Genomic DNA, 23,188 nt, shown 5'->3' on the forward strand with positions numbered 1-23,188 from the left:
ATTATTATTTTTAATTAAAACTAGTTTAATTAAAAAGAAAGAAGAAACCTTCCTCTGGGCCCGGTGTGTCGGCTGGTGACTTGGGGGAGTGGTCTGGGGAGGCAGTGGGGGAGCTTTGCTCAGGATCTTGGGTCACCACATGGGGTGAGCCCCTTGTGAGTTATTAGGCAGAGGTTCATGAAGTAGGATTAGGATGTGATTAAGCCATAGCTGTGCACATAGTAGGCCTGGTAAAATGCCACCACCTGCCGCGGAGGCTGGTAGAGATGAGATGGGGCGTGCAAATGAGTGTATTTGGCCAGTGGGTTTGTCTGCTGTGTGGGATTATTCCCAGCTCCCATGGATAAGGGACCATTGGCTACTCCTCCAACAAGGACTTACTGAATGTGCCAAGCAGTGGGAATATATCACTAAACAAATGGGCAAGATCCCTGCCTTAAGGAGCTTATGGATCCGTGGGGAAGAGACATTACCAATCAGTTCTCAGACAAATGAGACAAGAGCTCTAGAGCCTTCCACTCAAACTGTGGTCCAGGTCCCAGGGACCTGGGAGCTTGTTAGAAATGCATAATCTCAAGCTCTAACTCAGATCTACTGAATCATCAGATTCCACATTTTAACAAAATTCTCGGGTGATTAGTATATGCATAGTATTCTGGAGGAAAGGCACCGTGCCAAGGCTGGGGGTCAGTTTAAAAGTCTACTCCCTACTTTAAGGAGTGGGACCAAGCTGCAGAACCATACATGCCCCGCTGGATGAAGCTTGATTCTGCACCATCAACTATGGCCCCTGTCTCACCTCCCCTGCTGGATTGGGAGCTGGGGCAGCAGGGACCTGACCTGACTCATGACTGTCCCCAGCACCAAGGACAGGGCAGCACTGAGCAGAGACTAGGAGGTTGCAGCATGAGGGAGGGAGTTGGCCTTTGACCCTATCCTGCTCTCTGGTGCTGACCCAAATGCTAAGCATCAGGCTTTTCCAAGCTCCTTTGCCCCAGGGTTTTCAGTCTAGTAGGGCCTGGATTAGGTGTGGGGAAGGGCGGGGGAGGGGATCAGTGTGTCTGAGCCCAGGGTGAACGTGATTTGCATGTTGGACGTGCCTGGTGCTCCTCTCTTAGATACAAGAGTCTAAACCTCCGGGACAGTGATTGAGGGTGAACATGGAGCGTAGGCAGCTCATAGAGAAGACCAGTTCAGGAAATCTGAGAAGGCAGGGAAGGCCCTCTTTGGAGGTAGGGCAGTAGGTATGCACAGTCTGGTATGAAATGCCCTGGATAGACCCTGCTCCCTCAGCTATTAACCCCTGTGGGCAAGAGTCAGATCTAATTTGCCTGATGCATAGTGGTCCTTCACGTAATATTTGATGACTGACTGACTGAGTGAATGAATCCCTAGTGTCTAATACTGTGCCTGACTTACTGAATAATGATTGGGTTGACAGTACTTTGGCACCTTCTTACCCATTCTCACTTTTAGTCCTCGTGGTGATCTGCAAAAGAGCTGAAAGAGGTGAAAGAGGTGGAGGTGGAGACTAGGTCCCCATTGGTCCAATAAGAAAATTGCCCCTCCCTGGGGCCCAACAGGTATCGAAGATCCTGCCCTCAGTTCTCTAAGGAGTAGAGCTCCACAGAGATGAAAATGCAAACTTTCTTCTGCTCCAAATGGTGTTACAGCCCCTCCTCCTGCCTCACAGCACTTCTTGAAAAATTCCTTCTAAATCCAAAAAATTTCCACAGAAGGGAAAGTGAGGACCCTTCTTACTTTACTGAAGCCAGGAAGTGCTTCTTGAGTTCTGAATTCAATTCCTGCCCCTACCATGTAGGTCTGTGTCCCTGGGATCTTGAAATAGGACAAGATGGGAAATGTCTGCATAGAAATACTAGAAAGGTCACTACTGAACTGGAAAATCAGAAAGATTTTATTTCAAAAATGCCTCTTTAATTTTTCTTTATTCAACAGCATTGAGGGCTTACTGTGTGCCAGGCCCTGTGCTGGGCTCTGAGGCCAATACAGATACAAATACAAGAGTGTTTATGCCCTTACAGAGTTCACTGTCTGGAAAGCCACATGTCATAGAGTGCCTTAAGAATTTTGATACCTTGGGAGGTGTTGAAAAAACAAAACAAAACCCTAATTCAATTCTGTCTTTAAAAAATCACCAAGTGGGACTTCCCTGGTGGTGCAGTGGTTAAGAATCCGCCTGCCAATGCAGGGGTCATGGGTTTGAGACCTGGTCCGGGAAGATCCCACATGCCGCGGAGCAACTATGCCCATGTGTCACAAGTACTGAGCCTGCGCTCTAGAGCCTGCGAACCACAACTACTGAGCCCGCATGCCACAACTACTGAAGCCTGTGCGCCTAGAGCCCGTGCTCCACAACAAGAGAAGCCACTGCAATGAGAAGCCCGCGCACCACAACAAAGAGTAGCCCCCGCTCCACGCAACTAGAGAAAGCCCGCGTGCAGCAACAAAGACCCAGTGCAGCCAAAAATAAATAAGTAAATAAATAAATAAATAAATAAATTTATTTTAAAAAACAACTGATAAAGAAGGGGTGAACACGCAAAATACATTCTCACATATGAAAGAAAATGCAGAGTTCCTCAATGAAATATCAGCAAATTGAAGCCCGTAGGGTATTACAAAAATGCACAATCAAGCACGTACAGTTTATTCCTGGAATGCAGGATGGCATTATTAGAATTCTTAGCTCCACTTAATAGATGATGAAATTGGGGCTCATAAAGGTTAAGTGACTTACCAGGTCAAGCTGCAAAGTAACTGATTCAGAACTGGACTCCAGGTTCCCCTGACTCCAAAGTCATTCTCTTCCTCTGAGAAAGAGGCCAGTGGAGGTGGAAACTTAGATGGAAAGCCCCAGACACCAATAAAATTCCTCAGCTCACCCCAATATCCATGCCCCCCCAACTCACACCCACAGTCCTGATCTTGAAAGCTACTTTTCCAAGACAAATGACAAGTTCTGGTTTCCTTTTTCTTCCAGTTTTCCACTTCCTCCCTCTTGGACACTTCCCCTCTCTCTCCCCTTTCCCTGAACTCCTCTCTCTCTACCCCCTTCTCCCCTCATTAATTTTGTGGAGACAAAAGCGCCACCTATTGGCCACCTTGTATGCACCTGATTTGAGCAGAAAATCAGTGGAAGGAAGCCAGGATCCATTTGGATGCTATTTTGGGCTGGGGGTGGCTTCTGGTGGCTGAAAGGCACTTGCTCATGGGGAGCCCAGTGATTTGTTTTAGAAGAGGAAAACTGGCTGTAGTTCCCACCTCCCCTGGGAAGCCCTCCCAGATCTTCTGTCCTCCCCCATTCTTCTTGGCAGCCCTTGATGCTGACCCATTGTAGAAGGGCTTGGAAAGTGGGTGGGGTGAGCAGTCCTAGGTGCAAAGGATTGATCCACTCTGTAAGAGGGAAAGAGAAGAAAGCGTGCTGGGCTGGGGTCAGAAACCTGGGGTCTAGTCCCAGGTCACACACTTAGGCAAGGCCTTTCCTTTCTCTGTCCTTCACAGCAATTCACAACTCTCTCCAAGCTCCCTGATTGTGTGCCCTTCCCCAGCTGAGGACTCAGAGCTGAATCAGACACTGCCCTGTTCAGAAGAGTCAAGTATCGGTGGGTGACAATATAGTGTGCAGAGTGCTGACAAGATGAGGGAGCTATTAGGTCACCTTGGTCACTCACTGGCTTGGGTCTCTGCCCTGAGCTCAGCCTCAGGCTCCTTTGAAACAGGGGGAATGTGCCCTGGCCTCTCTGCCTGGGTGGGATGGCCTTTGTAACCAATCAAGCCACTGCGACCGTGGGTAAGGATATTCTGACCCGCCCGGCTGGGGGCTTCCCAGGAGAGGGTCTGTGTCTTTTCTGTCCACTATCTCCCTCACTGGGCAGCCTAGCCAGGGCTGGGCACAGCCTGGCCAGGGCTGGGCACACCTGAGATATCCCTTGTCTAGAGGCTGGACTTGGGGTTTAGAGGATGAAGAGAATTAGAGACAAGAGGTCTGGACCCTGCTTCAGGGAGACACAGGCCCCATCTTGGGCATCAGACCACCTCCCTGAGTTGAGGAGGGGCTGAGGCTTGGTGAGTTTCACAAGGAATTCTTCCTGGAGGAGGTGAGCTTGGTTTGGGATTTGAAGGAAGGGAGGGGAGAGTCTGCTGCTCCAGTTCCTATGAAATCCCCTTTCCTCCATCCTAATCCCCATCCAGACTGGCAAACTGAAAAAGTCTGACTACTTCCAAAGCCATTTACGTGGGACCAAGAGGTCCCAAAGACAGAGGGCTGGGAACAGAAGAGAAGGAGGGCAAGGAAGAAAGGAAGTCTGGGGTCCTAGCTTCCAGACTCCCTACTGCTCTGCCTGAGGGCGGCAGGCCAACGCTCACAGGTGCCCACTAGGTGGGGCTCTGACGTCCCTGCTTTCCACACTGCAGCCACCAACCATTTCCTCAGGTTGGAGCCCAGAGAAACTGTTCAGTGCACAGCAATGATTTTTATTACTCTTATGTGCTGCACACTCAGCCTTATTTATTGGAATGATTCCACTGTTTCTTTTAAAGTATTTATTTAATTGTTAAATAGGCAATACATTTACTTGGCTTTGAAAGTTAAAAGAGTATTCAGTGAAAAGTCTCTCTTCCATCTGTGTTCCCTATTTGCCCCAACAGGTAATCAGTTATTAGTTTTTAATTCATCCTTCTAGATATTTTTGTTGCATATACAAAACAAAACAAATATACATTATTTTCTCCTTAAAAAAACAATTGGAAGCATAATATTTACACTGTCATGTATCTTGACTTTTTTCACTCAACAATATATCTTAGGGGACTTCTCTGGTGGTCCAGTGGTTAAGACTCTGCGCTTCCACTGCAGGGGACACGGTTCCATCCCTGGCTGGGGAACTAAGATCACCTCATGCTGAGTGGCATGGCCAAAAAAACAAAAAACAGCAACAAAAAAACCCCAAATATATCTTAGAACTCTTTCCAAATCAATACATAAAGAACTTCTTTATTCTATTTTACACAGCCTACTATTCCCTTATGTAGATGTGGCATTATTTGCTTAATAAACCCACTATTGATGGGTATTTGCATTGTTTCCAACCTTTTGACATTCCCAAACCAGCCACAATGAGACCTCGTACATATATCATGTGTGCAGGTATATTTGCAGGAAAACTTCCTAGAAGTGCATTTCCACACAGCCCTTATCAAGACACCAACCTCCCTGTGTGGTCACAATGGTTCTTTTGGCAGCTGTCCTCTTTTATTTATCAAAGGGACCCTTAGTGACTGTGGTCAGAATTTCACCTTCTCAACCCTCACTGCCCTCCTCCCCAGTGGCCTTCCCGCAGATGCTTTGGCCTCTGGATTTGGGAAGGCCGGGCACTTGCCACCTCCACCTGGGTGGGGTCTGTGCTCTGGCCATCAACCTGTGCAGGGTGATGGCCCCTTCTCCCTTCTAGCCCCCAAACCCTGGGCATCATTGACAGGTGCAGGGAGCTAGCTCTTTGGATCTCTACTGTTCCAGCCTCCAGGCCTCCTGCCAGATGCTGCCATCTCCCCTCCTGGCCCTCCCCGTCCGGGCTCCAGTCATGACTCCCTTTTCCTGATCATAGAATCACGTTCTAAGATCTGCTCCTCTCTGGCCTCGGATTTCCCATTTCATTGCTTTTAATCCCCCAAATCTGAGTAGCCCCTGCTTTGTGAGACAGAGTGGACAAGGGAAGATCAAGCAGAGCCCCTTGAGAGGCAAGCATGTGACTAAGGGGAGACAAACTCCTGGCTGAAAGCAAGTCCCTCCACAGCCTGGGAACCTTGGGGGTCACCTCAGACCTGTGACATCAGCTCATGTTGCAGACAGCGCGCCATTTGGGGCTGACCTGGGCCGGGATGAGAAAGAACCTGGACAAGGCCAGGCTGTGCAGAAACATGATAATTAGTATTGCTGTGAATGGTAATTGCTCACATTTGGAATTATAGATAGGGCACAGTAGTTAAGAGCCCTGATTCTGGGGCTTCCCTGGTGGCGCAGTGGTTAAGAATCCACCTGCCAATGCAGGGGACACGGGTTCGAGCCCTGGCCTGTGAAGATCCCACATGCCGCGGAGCAACTAAGCCCGTGCGCCACAGCTACTGAGCCTGCGCTCTAGAGCTCGTGTGCCACAACTACTGAAGCCCACGCGCCTAGAGCCCGTGCTCCGCAACAAGAGAAGCCACCGCAATGAGAAGCCCGTGCACCGCAACGAAGAGTAGCCCCCGCTTGCCGCAACCAGAGAAAGCCCGCACACAGCAATGAAGGCCCAATGCAGTCAAAAAAAAAAAAAAAAAAAAAAAAGAGCCCTGATTCTGGATCCAGACTGTTCAGAACAGAAGATGCACTTCTCACATGTCAGATAAGGATATTGAGGACCTGGGAGGGACAGAGGTTACACAGGAAGAAAGGGGCAGGACTGGGAGATCCTAGGCCTCGGGACTCAGGTGCAACTGCTCTTCTCCAGTCTCATGGACAAACCAGGGGGAGGTGCGTTCTCTTGGCAGGTTGGAGCAGGCATGCTCAGAAATGTCAAGGTTGAAGAGAGCGAGGAACCTCACAAAGGCCTCCTGACTCACAGTTTGCTCCAACTAGAGTACTAGGTCTCAGGAATCCCTGTGAGGTAGCACTAGGAAATTTCCTTGGTCTCTGTCTCCAACCCAGCTATCTGGATACTTTACAAGTGAGAAAACTGAGGCTGAGGGATTATTTGTCTGAGACTAATAAGTGGTGAGAGCTCAATTAAAACCCAGCTCTAAGACCTGTACTCCTTCTGCTACACCTGGATGCCTCTAAGGTTCCTACCCAGTGATTATCCAGCCTCTACTCATGCATTTCCAGTGATGCGGAGCTCACTACCATCAAAGTAGCAGATCGAATCTCTGAGGGACAGCCCTGTTGGAACTTTTTCCTTCCATGGAGTCACAGAAATTGAGTCTCTTTACAACCTTCAGGCTCCCTTTTGCCTTGGCCTTTGTGTTCCAGGTCAACCCTGCAGAGGTTTGGAGATGGCAGCTGTGTCAGCCCCGAGCCCTTTATTCTCCAGGCTAACACCCCAGACCAGGCCTTTATGTCTATGGGACATTCCCCCACCCCTCCCTGTATTAATTAGGGTTAAGTTCAGCTGTGAGTAACAGACACCCCTCCCCCCGAACCTCGCCTACCAAAGAAAATTCCACAACAGTGGCTTAACCAAGATTGAAGTTTGTTTCCTTTTCACATAAAAGTCTGTGCAGGCAGTTCAGGATGGTGTGGCACCTCAATGGTCTCAGGAACCCAGGATCCTTCTTTCCTGTGGATCCGCTGTTTGTGAAGTTAAACTCAAACAAGCAGAAATTTGATTCAACCTACCTTAAGCAAAAAAGGAGAATATCTTTAGAATATCTGGGAAGTCTAAGGGTTCTAGTTTCAGGCAGAGCCAGAGGACTCAACATTGTTACTAAACTGTGTCCCTTTAGGGTGTTTTCTTCTGTGGATGGGCTGTCAAACAGCACTCTCCAGAGGACAGGAAGGATGGTTGCTGGCAGCTAGGCCTACGTGCTAATCTTCTGATCCAAAAGGAGAAGCGCCCCTCCCAGAGCCCCAGAGTCCTTATATCCTGGCGTCTCAGAGTCTATATTTCGAATCTTGTAGAAGGAGTGATTGGCTCAGCTTAGGTCACTTACTCCTGCCTAGACCTATCACCGGGCCTTGGACGGGCAATGCTATGTTTGATCCAGCCAGGTTGCCTGTCTGCTCCTGGAGGTAAGTGTGAGGGGTACAGAGATTGGACAGTCCCATCAGGACCACATGGAATACAGGAGGGGAGGTGTTACCCAACAGAGGTGGGACATCTCAAAACTGAACATGTTCGGCTCACCATGCTAAGGAGATTGAGTTTTGTCTCATAAGCAATGGAGAGCCCCTGGGAGATTTTGGCAGGGTTTGGCTGGTTTGATTGGTCAGAACCATTTTAAAAGAAGGAAACTGAGGTAGAGAGCATGAGAGAGAAATCCAGTGACTGCTGGGGTCAGGGACCAGGGAATAACTCTCTCTGATGGGGGCACACATTCTCCTCGCTTCAGGGATGGGGACTGATGGGGGAGAAACAATGTCTGTCCTTAGAGAACACGTGTCTCTGTTGATGACATAAGCTAGATACAACCTTATCTAGAGTCACAGACAGTGAGAAATATGTTGTATGATTCACTCATTCACTCATTCATTCATTCACGTTTCCACATAGCTAACATTAATTGAGTACCTATTATGTGTTGGATTTTGTGCCTGGCAGGAGGTAGAGTGTTTAATGATGATGAAGATAATGATAAGAAACATTTATTGAGCTTCTTTCAAAGTTTCAGGCACTGGGCTAAGTGCCTTCTATGCATTATCTCATTTAATCTTCACAACAACAAATGAGGTAGGTACATTATTGTCCCCATTTTGTAGAGAAGGAAAGATGAGGATGAAGACAATATAATGCCTGTTCTCAAGGAGCTCACAGTCTACAGAGGGTGACGGACTAGAAAACAAACCATGACAAGAGAGGGAATTAGCATTTTGTGAGCACAGAGGCAGGAGCCCCTCACAGCCTGGCCAGTGTGGGGTGTTATCGGGGGAAGCAGCTTATAAAACTTGACATTTGAAATGGACAGAGGATTAGGAGGAATGAGCCAGGAAGGAATGAGCTGCATGCAAAGCTGAAGAGGTGAGAAAAAGCAAATCAGAGGTAGTGTAGTGCAGGGGTTGGCGATGAGGCTGGACAACCGGGCAGGGGCCAGGCTGCCTGGTAGCCTGTGCAGAGAAGCACATGATACCCAGAAGGAAAGCATCTCTGAGGATACCTCAGGCTGCCAGGCAGGTATCACTGGAGCCTTATACAAATTACATGCAAATCCCCGCCCCCCCCCCCCCACAGCTTCTCCTTTAACTTTCTAACTGCAAGCACCAGAAGGCCTCCTCCTAATGATCTGGGATCTCAGAAGCACCCTCTGGGTATTTATTAATGCCCCCTCTCCCCCTTTCCCTGGCAGAAAGGAGGGTGGTATTTGCCTGAATTGAAGCTGTTTGCAGCCTCCAGCAGACGTGCCTGCTGATGTAAGACACTCAGCCAACCCCTGAAATATGCAGCCCTTCAAAGTGGTTTGGGAGTTGGGGGAAGGAAGAGTCTGACCTTCCAGGGCAACTTTGCCCTCCCTTCCTTCCTTACTGCCTGGTCCTGGAACAGGAACCCGCCCCCTGCCCCCCCCACGTCCCCCCCCCACCCTGCCACACACACACAAGTTCCTTCTCGCATTTCCCCTCCCCATTCCGGTGAAATGGAGAGGGCTCTGGGCTGAGTAATGGGAGACTAGGGATCTGGTTCCACCTCTGCAATCAATTTGCTGTGTGACCTTGGGCAAGTAAGCCGCTCTCTGGGTCTCAATTTCCCCATCTGGGAAAGGAACTTTGAAAATCTACAGTCCAATTTTGGGATAAATGACTTCATTCTTTATTTGCTGGTGGGGTGGGGTGGGGAAGAAAAACAGCACATCCAGCGAGGAATGCGAAGGGTGGGTGGAGTGGATGGACTAATGGTTTCTTTGGTGAAGGGGAGGCAGGAAGCAGGTGGGTCGTGTAGTGCAGTGTACTGCTGGAGTAGAGGCTTCAGGCTTTAGGTTCTGAGGAGCTCAGAGCAGGAAGAGGGGAAGATGAGTTGGGCTCTCAAAAAGGCTTCTTTCTGGAGAACGCGGGATTTGAGCCAGGATTTGAAGCCTGGGTACAGGCTGGGAAAGGAAGCAAGCATGCGCAAAGAGGAGTCTGGAGGTTATGAGTCTCTGGGTGACTTTGCCAAAGGAGTGGGGTGGGGAAGGGGCGCTTTGGTCCCAGACACGGTCGTTCAGTTCTTGCCTCTCTGCGTGGATGCGCGGTTCCTCCAGAGGTCGCTGTTTCCCAGGAATCCGTCACCAGCGTCCGCGCCGCAGGGCCAGAACTCCCGCTGGTCCCCTCGCTCGGCTTCTGCGGGGCTTATGTGACTCCGCAGCAGCTTCGGAAGGCTCAGGCCCGGCAATGTTTCCCCGCCCGCGCGGGGGCTTACGGCCTCACCAGTTACCCTGCCGGCGGCTCCGAAAGGCTAAACATGACTGCGTGTGTGTGCGTTCGTGTGTACAGGGTAGGGGACCGAATTCAGACGGCTCTGCACACACCCCCCTCCCTCGCCGCCCCAATTCCGGTCTGCGAAAGGCCGTCCGGTTCCCGAGGCACTGCTGCCCTCGCAGGCGGCGAGGAATGGGTAGGAAGGAGGCGGCCGCTGCAGTTTTCCTGGCTCTCCGCACGAAGCCCCTGTACCCTCTCCTCCCTCTCCTCGCCACTGTCCCAGCCCCCTGCCCCGGCTCGCATTCTCACATCCTCCTTCCCTGCCGGGGTCACGCTGTGGCCCGAAGTGGGTCTGCAGCCCCCGACCAGGTCGCACCCCTTCAGGCCCCGAGGTGGAGCTGTGGGCCTGGCTGGCGAGCCTTCCAGGGCTGTCCCCGTCACAGATGTGCGGTCGTGAAGGGAGAACTCGGCACCGGCGCCAGTCGCTCAGGGACGTACTTGGGCACACAAAGCCACTGTCGCCCGGAGGGGCAGTCACACGCGCGCGGACCCGGCAACCCAGGACGCACGTAGACAGCAGGGCACTTTGACCTGAGGCCCACGCTCTGACACACCTGGAAGCGTCCCCTACTCCCCTGGCCCGGCGGCACATCTCCCACGCGTGTGGGGCCTGCCCTGCCCCGGTCGCTGCGAAGCCGGCGCCCCAAGTCGGGCGGTTTGGGAGCCGCGCTGTTCTCACCCTCTCCTAAGCCCGCAGCCCTCTTCCCGCGAACGAACGAGAGTGCACATGCTCCGAGGCGCCCTGGTCCAGCAGCGACCGCGCAGTGCTGCGGCCGGAGGGTACTCGCGGGGGTCCCGACCACGTAGCCCGGGGGCGGTGGCCGTGCACACTGGAAGAAGAGAAAGACGTCTCCTCCAGGAGGTGGAGGGTATCCGAGCTGTGCGGGGCCGCAGAGGCGCCGACCCCTGAGCCCGCGCCCGGGGGTGAAAGAGCACACGCGGAGGCCCTGCCGTCTCTGTGCTCGCAGAGGGGCCGGCCTCTCCCTGAACTCCTGTGTGTGGGGAGCCCCGCCGCCTGCAGTTCGCCCCTGCAGGTCACACAATCTGGAGTCTCCCGCCTCCCACTCAGGGCCAAGAGAGCCGATCGCCTTTGAGCAGGCGAAAATCTGGAGGAGAAAGGGGTCGAGAGATGAACCCGCTGCGGCCAAACAACCGTCTTGCTCCAGAACTGCGGCCACAGGGAGGGACGGGAAGAGGGGGTGGCTGCGCGGGTCTCGTCGCTTTGCCTGAGCCTGGCCCCGTTTGTGAATAAAATTAGAGAAGTGTGCAGGCGTGGGGTCCCCTGCCCGGCTCAGGCGGCGCTTTGCAGCCCGTCTGCACCGAGGGCAGACCTCCGCGCTCGCTGCACTTGAGCCCTCGAACCCTGGGAAGGCAGAGGGAAATCTCCGCGCCGCGCCCCCGCCTCCAGCCAGCTCAGCGCCGCTCTCGGCCGGTTTCGCGATTGACTTAATTACATTCTCATAACCATCCGAGAGTTCTCCTTTCCCGCGAGGCGAGGAGAACAGCACGTCTACAGGGAGCAAAAGAAGGGAAGGGAGGAGCCTAAGGGGAGGGACGCCATTGACAGCAACACATCGCAATAAACACGCAACAACCTCTCCCCGGTGCTCCGAACATTTTGGAGTGGAAAACCCCTGAACAGGCGCCCCCCAAACGCATCCTCCCAACCGTTTCTGAGCTGCTCAGGAGAGGTGGCTAAACAGTGAGATAGAGGAAGGAGGGGGACTGGGAACTACCAGTGACATTGTAACCAAGACCTGCTAAATCTGTCGCCTCCTGCTTCTTGGAGGCTGCAGGCATGGGTGCTGGTGCCCGGGCTTCTGGGAGAGCACCCAGTTTTTCGCGGAGCGGAGTGACAGACTCACCCGGGGACGCACACACGACCCGAAGACGTCAGAGAGGCTGAGCCTGCAGACGGGAAAGCCTGGAGCCACGGGAGACGGGCAGGAAACTAAACGAACCCCGAATACCGGGTCGCCCTTCTCCCAGCCCCAGTGCATGTACTCCTGGCATTGTTCAAAACAAATTTGCCCAGAGCCTTGGGAAGAATGAGAGGGTCCCAGAAACACCCTTCCCCAGGCAAGAGTCGAGCTCGTCCAGGGGTTAAGCAGAGTTATTTGGATAAATAGAGGAGCTCTAGACTGGGAGCCTGGACATCTGGGCCCAACTCAACTCGGGGCCCTTCAAAAGCCTTGCAAGTCACTGGATCTCCTGGCCCTCAACTTTCCACTCCTATAAAACTGTGGGTGTTTTTAAGCATCTGGAGGATTTCTTAAGAATCACCTTGCAGAATGGGTTGGGGGGCCATGTCCCCTTTCCTTAACCTGGGTCTCAGCAGCATGGAGTGTGCAGCAGGGCCAGGCAGAGGTGGGGGCTGGTGGCTGCAGCCGCTCTATAGAGAAGTAGAGTCCTGACTGGAGCAAGAACCAGGATATTTGGGCAACAAATGCCTCAGCTAGTCTTACCCTTAACTTGGGCAGGGTGCTGGAGCATGGGGAACCAGGAGAGAGTGCTGGCAGAGAAAGAAGCTGCTGGTTCACATTTGCCGTTTTAGAAATGAAGACATTTAGAAAGTGAGATGGAGAAGCATGATGTCAATGCTGACTTCCCTCCATTTACTTAGACATTAGCGGAGCTGAGCTGGGTTGGAGCTGGTGTGTATGTGGTGGATGGTGAGTGTCAGAGAGAGCTCCATGTAGTAATGAGCAAGCTTGGGGTGTGTGTAAGTTTGCCAGATAAAATAAATCTGCTAAATCTAGCACCGCTGGGTATGTAAGTTTATCTGGACTCATGCAAAATATCAATACTTCTCTCCAAGGCCTTTTTTTTTCCCCCTGGAGGGACCTATCACCTAGGAAATTCTGATTCCAGGGCCGCTAGTCCCTGTCCAATTTCCTGACAATGGTTTGAGGACTGGACCTCTTCTTTTCCCCAAGGACAGTCTTTTAATGCAGACCCAGCATACTGGGTGGATCCCCTTGGTCTGAGGTCCCAGGAGGGGGTGCCCAGTGGACTTGCTCTCACGGGATATGAGCAGCCAGACCTGCCTTCCACTCTCTTCTGCTCCTAGCCGGATGGCTGGAGAGGATGGAGAACTCTATCATGAGGATTCCACGACAAGGGTGCACCTGGCCATGCTCTATCATGTTGTAGGAGACTGAGTCCTCACCCGCCCACCCACCCACCGCGGGCTTCTGTTGCTCCACCTGTGGAATACACTAGATTGGAGACTACTGTTGGGTGAAAGGGAGATTTCATCCACCCTCACATGACTCTGCTGAGATACAGCCTGCAGAGGTTGCAAATCCCCTCCCACCCTACTCCCAGCACTTATCTACAGAGGACCTAATTCAGCACTGGAGAGGATTAGATAGCAGCAGTAACCCAGTCCAGGGCTAGACCATGGTTTGAGATCCAGGTGGGAGACTATAGCACCCCTAACCCCTTTCTCTCTCCCCAAGAGTCTGCAAAGTGCCTTCAATACCCTCCTTTGTAAGTAGCCTAGAGTGATATGGCTACTTTTACACATTTGTCAGGGGGTGGCTGTTTTTAACCTCATTTTTACAGAGGAAGAAACAAAGACACAAAGAATTATAGCAACATATTACAGAACAGGTAAGTAGTGAAACCAGGACTGGGATCCCAGCAGCCTGGCGCCAGGGGCTCTTAACTTCTACTCAGAGCAGGAAACTGAGGCTGGGAGGGGGAAGTAAGTTGCTGACTGTCCTACAGCCTGTGGCAGCTGAGCGCAGCCGGGTCTCGCGCCTCGCATGCCCGAGCTTTGACCACGGCGGGGCGCTGTCGGGGCAGCAGCCCGTCCATCGGCTCAGTACTTGACCACGTCCAGTGCCCATCTCCCCTGTCACCCCCAGAGATTGAGATGGGCCCAGTCTGAGCTGGAGCTACTGGTAGCTGGGTTCATGGAGGAAGGCCAGGGGAGCAGGAGGACTATGGGCAGGACCCCAGCTGGCGAGAAAAAGGGCACAGGACCAACACCGTGTGCACAGGATCCTGAGAGATGAAGGGAACACTGGCTTGCGGTTGAGATCAGGGTTCATTGACGGACGTCTCGGTGGGGGTCCTGCTGCCTGTCTGTAGAGCCTGCAAGACCGGCCAGAAAAGGGGGGAGTGGGGAGGAGGACTAGTGGCCCTGCAGTGCGACTGGGGGTGGGAGAAACGACGAAATCGAGCGAGGGATTCTCGGACCCACGAACAGACATCCAGATAAATGCAGGATTTCCACAGGAAACAGAGGCAGAGATTCACCGAGGGCGAAACACAGAGTTACAGGGCTTGAGTGAGACAAACGGATACCAAGACAGAAAAAGGTCGGATACAGGCAAACTCGGCGATGGACCGGTCCGCGCTCCCGAAATACAACCGAAGCGCCCCGGAAAAGTTCTAGGAAGCGGGCGACGGGCAGGCGGAGCGCTCCCCGGGTCTCCCCGCACACACTGCCGCGTCTGGAGCCACGCGGCGCGGCGACGGGATGGGTGGCGGGGTCCCGGCCTTGGAGGGGAGGAGAGGGGCGCAGCCGGAATCTCTCACCTCTCCGAGGCCCGAGGCTGAGAATGCCAAGTGTGCTCCTCGCGATCACTCAAGTGCGACTGCCCTTGGGCCGGAAGCCGCTCGGGCTCCTTCGGGCCCCCCTCCGGCGGCGTTGGTCCGGGCGTCTCAGGCTCCGCTGGCGCGCCAACTGCGCTTCGGCCTTGGTGGCCCGGGCGCTGCCTTGGGGAGATGATGGGTGGGGACTGTCGCTACTACTCCCAGCTCCGGCTGGAGCCCGCGTGAACCTTAACATCCAGGGCTAAGCGCACTGAAGGCAGCGGCCCCAGAGAGCGGAGAGTTTGCGGGATCTGCGGGGAAAGGAGGACCCGCCTCGAGCCACCCGAGCCGCACTCCCGCCGCGGCGGCTGTTTGTTCCCGCCGGGCCCCTCCGCGGAGGCACTCCGCCCGCCCCCGCCCCACCCCGCTCAGGGAGCTCCGCCCCGGGCTCGCGCTCTTCCGCCTTAGGCTGCTGCTAGGCGGGAGGAACTAATTTACCGACCTCCCCTCCCGGGGTAGGGGGGCGGTTGGGGGCCGAGACCGGCTGTGTAAGGGAAGGCCTCAACTCCTTCCGCCCGCGCCCGGGGCGCTCGGTTTCCCAGGGCAGCGGAGAGAGCCGCCCCCAGTCGGGTGCTCATCGAGAGGTGAGAGCGGCCGAGTGGGCCACGAGGGGGCGCTGCGGAGCTGGGGGACACCCCTCCCTGCCAGCCTCAGTCCCCCGCCCCCTCCCCGCCCGCGCGCAAAACACACTCGCCCCAGAGGCAGCGCGGCGGAGCCCGAGCCGCGGCCGGAGCGGAGCCGGAGAGCGGCGGTGGCGGCGGCGGCACCATGACCCTGGGCAGCTGCTGCTGCGAGATCATGTCCTCCGAGAGCTCCCCGGCCGCGCTGTCCGAGGCCGACGCAGATATAGACGTGGTGGGCGGTGGCGGCGGCAGCGGTGGGGGGGAGCCCCCTGCCCGTTCCGGACCCCGCGCCCCCCGGGACCTACTCCCCCACGGCCCCGAGCCTCCCCCAGAGGAAGCCGAGGGGGACGCCGCTGAGGACGAGGAGGAGTCCGGCGGCTGCTCGGACGGCGAGCCCCGCGCTCTAGCGCCCCGAGGGGCGGCGGCCGCAGCGGGAAGCCCAGGGCCAGGCACGGCGGCGGCCCGGGGCGCGGCGGGGCCCGGGCCCGGACCGCCGTCGGGGGGCGCGGCGACTCGGAGCCCGCTGGTGAAGCCGCCCTACTCGTACATCGCGCTCATCACCATGGCCATCCTGCAGAGCCCCAAGAAGCGCCTGACGCTGAGCGAGATCTGCGAGTTCATCAGCGGCCGTTTCCCCTACTACCGGGAGAAATTTCCCGCCTGGCAGAACAGCATCCGCCACAACCTATCGCTCAACGACTGCTTCGTCAAGATTCCCCGCGAGCCGGGCAACCCGGGCAAGGGCAACTACTGGACGCTCGACCCGGAGTCGGCCGACATGTTCGACAACGGCAGCTTCCTGCGGCGCCGCAAGCGCTTTAAGCGGCAGCCGCTACCGCCGCCGCATCCACACACGCACCCTCACCCAGAGCTGCTGTTGCGCGGCGGGGCTGCGGCGGCGGGGGACGCCGGCGCCTTCCTGCCAGGCTTCGCGGCTTACGGCGCCTACGGCTACGGCTACGGGCTAGCGCTCCCGGCCTACGGCGCACCCCCGCCGGGCCCGGCTCCGCACCCGCATCCACACCCGCACGCCTTCGCTTTCGCCGCCGCCGCTGCACCTTGCCAGCTGTCGGTACCCCCAGGCCGTGCCGCGGCGCCTCCACCCGGACCTCCGACGGCTTCGGTGTTCGCGGGCGCAGCCTCGGCTCCGGCCCCTGCGCCTGCGCCGGGCACAGGATCGGGCCCGGGCCCCTCAGGCCTGCCAGCCTTCCTAGGCGCGGAGCTTGGCTGCGCCAAAGCCTTCTACCCCGCGTCCCTGAGCCCTCCCGCAGCAGGCACCGCGCTCCTGCGCCAGGGCCTCAAGACGGACGCGGGCGGCGGGGGCGCCGGGGCCGGGCAGAGGCCTTCCTTCTCTATAGACCACATCATGGGCCACGGTGGCGGCGGGGCAGTACCCCCGGGCGGGGGCGAGGGCTCCCCGGGATCGCCGTTCTCGGCGGCGGCGGGTCCTGGGGGTCAGGCCCAGGTCTTGGCCATGCTGACTACCCCGGCCCTAGCTCCAGTGGCCGGCCACATCCGCCTCTCGCACCACGGGGACGCGCTCCTGTCCTCAGGGCCCCCGTTTGCCGGCAAAGTAGCAGGCCTCAGTGGCTGCCACTTCTGACCGTGTCGGGATCTGGGCCACTTAAGCCCGCACTCCTCAGTCTCTCCCGGGAGCTCCTGCGGTCGCAGCGGAACTCAGGGAGTCTATTTATGAAGAGTCTCCAGACCTTGGGCCGGCGCGCGTGACTTAGCACTTCAGGCTCCACGCACAGAATCTCTCCGATAGTTGGGACGAAGCGGGCTCCGTCGCTCAGGGAGAGGCCCGGGTCTCTGCGACGAGGTCGCTAGCCATGATCCCATTCCAGTTTGAGCAGTAAAAGGGGGAGGGGGAAGTCTTCGCTTTTCCCCAGTCTCTGCGCCTCTCGGCAGCCCCGGAAGAATGCTTTCCCGGAGAGGTGCCCGCCCAGGCCCGGCAGATCCCGCCAGAAACACCAACTTCGCAGAGGGGTCTCCCTTTCTGCTTCTCCCTCACTCCTTCCCCAACTTTGAGGCCCTGATTGTCCAATATTATAATTTAAAGACACCTATTATCTGCTTTGTGCTTAAAAGAAAAATTCAACTTTTTTTTTTCCTTGCTGTTCTCCAAGGAACTTCGTTCTCTTGGAAGCCTACAGCAATGTCTACACAGGCGAAGGTGAACGGACAGGTGAAGCGAGGGATCTCCACAATCCCTGCGCAATCCCGGAATCCCTCTCCATTGAGGAAAATCCTCCCTCTTTTGTGTTGGGGCGCTTTTGAAGGAACTCTACCCCTTTCCCGTGGCCGGCTGGGTCCAGCCATCCAGGGTCAGCAGCCCTCTCAGCGGTCTGCTACGTCCCAGGCCCTGGGATATTTATTGTAGCTAAAGGCAATGAGGTTGGGGTGGGAGAGGAGGGTCTGGGTCAGGGACTGGAGAGGCGGGGGGCGGCCAGGGCACATCCTGTGGCAGGGGTCCTGTAATTATGTGTAAATATCTGTACAGCGGGCTGCTATCTGCATTCTCTGTCCACTGGGTGTGCATTGATTTAGACTTCTCCACTTGGGGAGACTCTGTGAAACTGTCTGATGGTCTGTGTGGAAGAAAAGAAAAACCTGTCTCCCCCCCACCCCCCGACTCCCCATTGGTGTCAATTGAATAAATGTACGTGAACTCCAGCAGTCACCAGCTGTCTGCTTGCCTGCACTCCCCTTTCCCAGTCCGGGGTCTCCCGGACTCCTAGGCAGAGTGGAGTGAGGAAGGGCCCTGAGCAGCCCAGGCAGGCAGAGGAGGGCTTGGGCTTATCAGATACAGGGGACAATGTGGCCTTGGCCTTTGGCTGTTAATGGGGCCAGGACTCTGGGAAGGCTGTGACCCCTCCAGCGCTTTCATTTTCGCTCTGGTCACAGGAAGGTTTCTGCCTGGGGTTCCGCAGAGAGGCTTTGTTTCAAATGCACCTGGGGATTCTCATCTTCCAGTTTAGACTTTAGCGTGGCCTGGGCTGATCTGGGTGCCTCGTGCTCATGGACACTATCTATACCCATTAAGTACAATTTGAGTGAAAGTGTTTACTGATGCATATTCTGTAAGTCTTTCTGTGCTTCTATACTTGGGGGCTTTTATGGAGCTTCTGTTTGTGTTTGTCTGGGTTGTCATGTAGCCTTTGCTTTTTGTCCTTTTTTTGCAGGGGCGTTGGTTGTATTTCAGGATATCTGTGTGTTTATTTCTATGTGTGTCTGTGAACGTGTCTCTGTGTTTTCTGTTCTCTGTCACCATCTCTTTCTGTGTCCCTAAGAGGAGAGCGGTCTCTCTCTGGCCATTGTAGGGCCTTCTTTGCATTCCCCCCTGCCACCCCCTCCCACTCCTGGCACATGGAACAGTTAGAGTGAAAGGCCTGAATTGGAGACTGTGAAACCCCTCTCTCCTCTAGCCCGAGAAGCTTAGAGGGGCACTATGAACTAAGGGAGAGAGTCCGTGAGGCCCTGCTCTGTTAAGGTAAACCTCCCCAACCCTTGAGCCATGCTCAGAACTGGAACCTGTTGCCTGAGTTGAGTGCAAAGCCATTGGGCTGGCTGGAGTCTTCCATAAGCCCTGTGCCTGGAACTCCCAGTGGCCAGACTTGCAAGTGTGTTGGGTGAGAGGTGAGGCTTGGGGTGAAACAAAGATGGTTACTTAGCTGTTTTCTCTGAACATTCAACTGCGGTCATAGGAGAAAAAGAGGAATATGGAGGTGCAGTGAGAGGCAGTTCAGCCTTCACAGAAAATAGACACATGCTGGGGGCGAGTGTTGGGAAACAAGTGACAGAGAGACAGAGAAGGAAGAAGAAAGGGTCAGAGAACCAGATGTAGAGAACTTGAGAGGGGCAGACAGGGAGAAGCCATACAGGCTGCTTTAACTAGATTCTCAGGCATTAGGAGCAGTAGGAAAGAAGGAAGAGGTAGAGGACAGAGTACCCTGTACGAAGAGGGTCAGAATCAGGATCAGGGTGAGAAGAACACGCCAGGGCTGAGGAAGAGGGTTTGGGACTCCTAAGTCTCTTAACCCCTTCCCCAACTTAGACAAGGTTCGAGGCACGTATGTTAAATGCAGCCCCTCTGCCAGAGGTGAGGTGCCCTCTCCTCCATCTTGATGAGAGACTGCAGGAGTGGAGGGAGATTGAATGCAGGGAGCCACCTTCCCATGATTTTATTGACTAGTCCAGGAGAAGTAAGGTTAGATTCAACAGTAAAAAGGGAAATGTCTGCTGATACTGGGATAATGGCCTCTGGCTGGCTGCTTCATTGACTTCTGTTGCTGAATTTGATTTCATTTCTTTTCACTTGAGGAAGGTTGAACATTTGAATATGACCATGTGTTTGCCCTTAGTAAAACACTTTATAGCTTACATGGTCTCATTTTCCATGAATATGTCACTTCCAGATAGTAGGTTGGAGCTTCAAGTAAAAGACACCAATTTGTTTCTCCTCTAGAAGAGAGAAAATTAAGTCAGCCAGAATTCATATCTGATGGTGTAGATAGATGAGATATTTCCACACCTGCTACTTCCAGGAGAAGCAGTAGATCCTTCTGGATTCTTCAGTGTGTCTTTGTGAAGGGTGTGTGTGTATGTGAATTTGTCTATGCTTATTGCTTGGTGTAGATGTATGTGGCAGAGGGTCTGCGTCAGGAAGAGTGAGAAATAAGAGGATTGGGGAAGAGTGAGATGCATCCTTCCAGGCAGGGGTTTCTAGGGAGCTTTGGGGTCCCAGACCAATGATTCAGACCCCAGTTTCCCCGTGGGTCAAGAAGGCCAGATCTGGGCCAGATATAATTACTGGCCTTGAAAAATACTAGAAAAGAATTGTTGAGATATGTGCACCGTTGAAGGCAGGGGAGAAGGGAGGGTGTTTTGAATTCAGGACTTCTTCAGGTTGTGTGGGCTGGGAACCTGTTAATTAAGAGCTGGCAAGGACCCACCTGGGACCTGGACTGTAGGGAGGGGCAAGGAGAAGGCTGAGGGAATTGCACGTTTGTATGGTAGAGTCCTGGGACTTTTTTTTTCCCCCCCAGACCGGAGAGGTTCTGTAAGTGGCTCCCTCCCACCCTCTGGGTGCATAAGGGTGGGTGTTCAGTGTAAGTCGGCTTACCTAGGAGGGAGGCCAGCCTCCTGCGAGGAGAAATAGGCCATTCCATCTGGAGCGGCTCTTGTGGGTTCCGTGGCTGTTTGGGTGGATACAGCTGAGCCTCTGCCCCCGCAAGCTACAGTGATCGGTGACAATAATAAGAAAATATCCAGGGCACACCTTCATGTCTCCAGGTGAGAAAAAAAATGCTAAGAAATCGGCTTGGGGTTCAGAGAGTGCTGCTGAGAGCGGGCAGTTTAAAGGGGAAGAAAATTGGCGAATTTCACTGGTCAATTTCACTTCATTTCGTTCAATTTCGTTCAATTTCATTCCTTTTCATCCGGCGCCGGGAGGCCTGAGGCCACAGAAGAGGGAGGGGGTTTTTCCGGGCAGAATTTCCCCATCTTGCAGATTTACTTTCTATGGCTGAGAACAGCCTTGATTCTCAAACTTTGACATACGTCTTTCAGCCAAGGCTAAAGGCAGACATTTTATTTCATTTTTATTTTATTTTATTTTATTTTACTGAAGGATATTTTGTTTGGGTGATCGGGGCACATCGGTGAGCCTCTCCCCATTTCTCTCTTGCAGCCCAATTAGAGTGGTTAATTCTTTTCACCGCCGATTCCTCCCCATCTTTCTTTCTCCTGGGGCTCCCCGGACCACCCAGGAGCGGGAGCTGAGGTGGGGGCGGACACTTCCCCTCCATATCCAATTTGTTCTCGCCACAGCAGGCGCGTCTTCGTGGTTACAAAGCGCTTTTCCCCTGATGACTTTTTTCCCCTTTTCAAAAACTCTTCTCTCCCTCTCCCGTTCAACTAGCAACCCACCCCTCCTCCCTCTCCGCTCCGGTTTATTTAAACTTCGCCTCCTCCAGCGCCGCCGTAGCGCGCACTTAATGAAGTTGAAGGCTCGGTGAGCCCGGGTGAAGAGGGTTTGGAATCTGTTGAAAGGGGCGTTTTGTGACACTGATTGGGGCGGGGGTGGGGCCGGTCGCGGACTAGACAATGATGATCAGGCGGGTTTTCCTCTGCTTAGGGTCAGGCGAATAAAGGCGCCGACGCTATTTAAACGAGGGACCCGGCAAGAAAAAGGGAGAAAAGATTTGCGTGTGGAGCGTGCCTCGTAGGATTTCAAGCTTAGGGGGGCGGTGTGAGGAGGCAGATCGACTAGGGTCTTTATGGACCGGAGTCGGAGTTTAACTCAAACGCTGCGCATGCCGCCAAGAGAAGCGAGGCGCGTTTGGGTTTGCGCCTAAATTACTCCGATACGTGGTTCAAAAGGTTGTCTGGGTTGGGGCCTGGTGATGCATCCAGGAGGACCGGGATGCTGAGACCCAGCTCACATTTGACCTTGGGGCTGGAGCTCTGAGATTTCCGGGGAAACGGTGAAAGAGAACTAAAGGTGGGCAGAGGTCGTACAGGATAATTCAGCGTCTTTAGCGCTTCGTGTATCAGGGCATCTGAGAGCAAGACAAATGCTAATTGGAGTTTTGGAGCGGAATTATTCTGTTCTTTAAGGTCGGCATAGACGTACCAATATAGAAAGATATAGGCAGGATTGAGATTCCCAGCTCTGGTTTAGGGAACGAATTTTTCCGCGAGCTAGTGGGTGCGGCGCAGGGCGGAGCGGGCACCGCCTCCTTTCGTGGCGGAGAAGCAGGGCGGCCCGAGGCTGGGGCCGCTCCGGAGCCCCGGAGGCTTCGGACTGCGGCGGAAGGAAGGCGCTTTCCTCTGGTGCCTGCGCCCCCGGGCTGGACTGGGCACCGACACCCTCGGGGTTGTTTCTGACCCTCGCTCGGCTCTCAGCTCCGAGTCCTGGGTGTCTGCGGAGCTCTCTCGTTTCGATCCACACGGACTCAGAGCGGAAGTCGCTCGTTGTCTGCGCCTTTGCTTTTCTCCACGCGTCAGGGGTCTGAGCCTGGTGCCCTCCTCCCGGCCACGCCAGCCTCCTCGCCGCAATTTCGTCCTCCTGAAGGGGGTCGACAGGGCCCCGGTCTTCAGCCCGTACCGGCCTCCTTCTCGCCCAGTTATTCGGAGATGCTCGGCTCCCGAGGGGTACGCGTCAGACTCCGCACGCCTGGGCGGCTGGGGAGATGCTCACAGCAGCTGCTACAGGGGTCCTGAGCGTTTCGCTCTGGGAAGCCGGGGCCTTGGAGGTCTGTGCTCGTTTCCCCCGATGCTGGAAAACGCCTTAGGATGGTCTCACCTCCGGGGCATTTCTGCCTACGCAGGCAGAAGTATCTTGGGAATTGCGGTTACATGGATCTTAGGACTGGAAAGGGCGAATTATTGGGGGAACAAGACATTTAAATCAGTCCCTTCGATTCCTAAAAATCACCGCAGCCCTGAAAAGCGTATTTCAAACGATGTGTGGATACTGCCAAACAGTGTGTGTGCGGCGCGGTGGGGGCCTCTGAGGGTACCGGAGCGGGGCTTATTGTCCAAATTAATTCGTCGCCCCTTACAGAGGGCCCTTGCTTTGTGTCCCCTTCCCCAGCAGGTGTCGGTGCTGTTAGGACTCCTTGACTAGTCCCCCCATCTCATTCAGATGCAGATGTGCAGGTCCCGGCCGGGTGGGGGGAAATCACCTCTCCCCCGCCCCACACACATACCCTAGTCCACGCCTTCCTTCCGGGCTGCGTCTTCAGGGCCCTGCGGGCTCACGTCTCAACTGTGAATTCCTTGTAAATATCCAATC

At 54.7% G+C, this 23,188-nt stretch overlaps 1 protein-coding gene across 1 annotated transcript; it reads left to right on the forward strand.

Moving 5' to 3' along the window:
* The first annotated feature begins 15,369 nt into the window (after positions 1 to 15,369).
* On the forward strand, positions 15,370 to 18,063 carry FOXD2 (forkhead box D2). Its single transcript, XM_007164761.2, has one exon. The coding sequence runs from the start codon at positions 15,533 to 15,535 to the stop codon at positions 16,988 to 16,990; it is 1,458 nt and encodes a 485-aa protein (XP_007164823.2). The 5' UTR covers positions 15,370 to 15,532; the 3' UTR covers positions 16,991 to 18,063.
* Positions 18,064 to 23,188: the final 5,125 nt, after the last annotated feature.

The sequence above is a fragment of the Balaenoptera acutorostrata genome, chromosome 1 (genome assembly GCF_949987535.1).
Source record: "Balaenoptera acutorostrata chromosome 1, mBalAcu1.1, whole genome shotgun sequence".
NCBI classification, from domain to species: domain Eukaryota; kingdom Metazoa; phylum Chordata; class Mammalia; order Artiodactyla; family Balaenopteridae; genus Balaenoptera; species Balaenoptera acutorostrata.

What these genes read in the sequence shown, in the direction of transcription:
- FOXD2 (XM_007164761.2), top strand. Translation starts at nt 15,533, where the DNA reads ATGACCCTGGGCAGCTGCTGCTGCGAGATCATGTCCTCCGAGAGCTCC.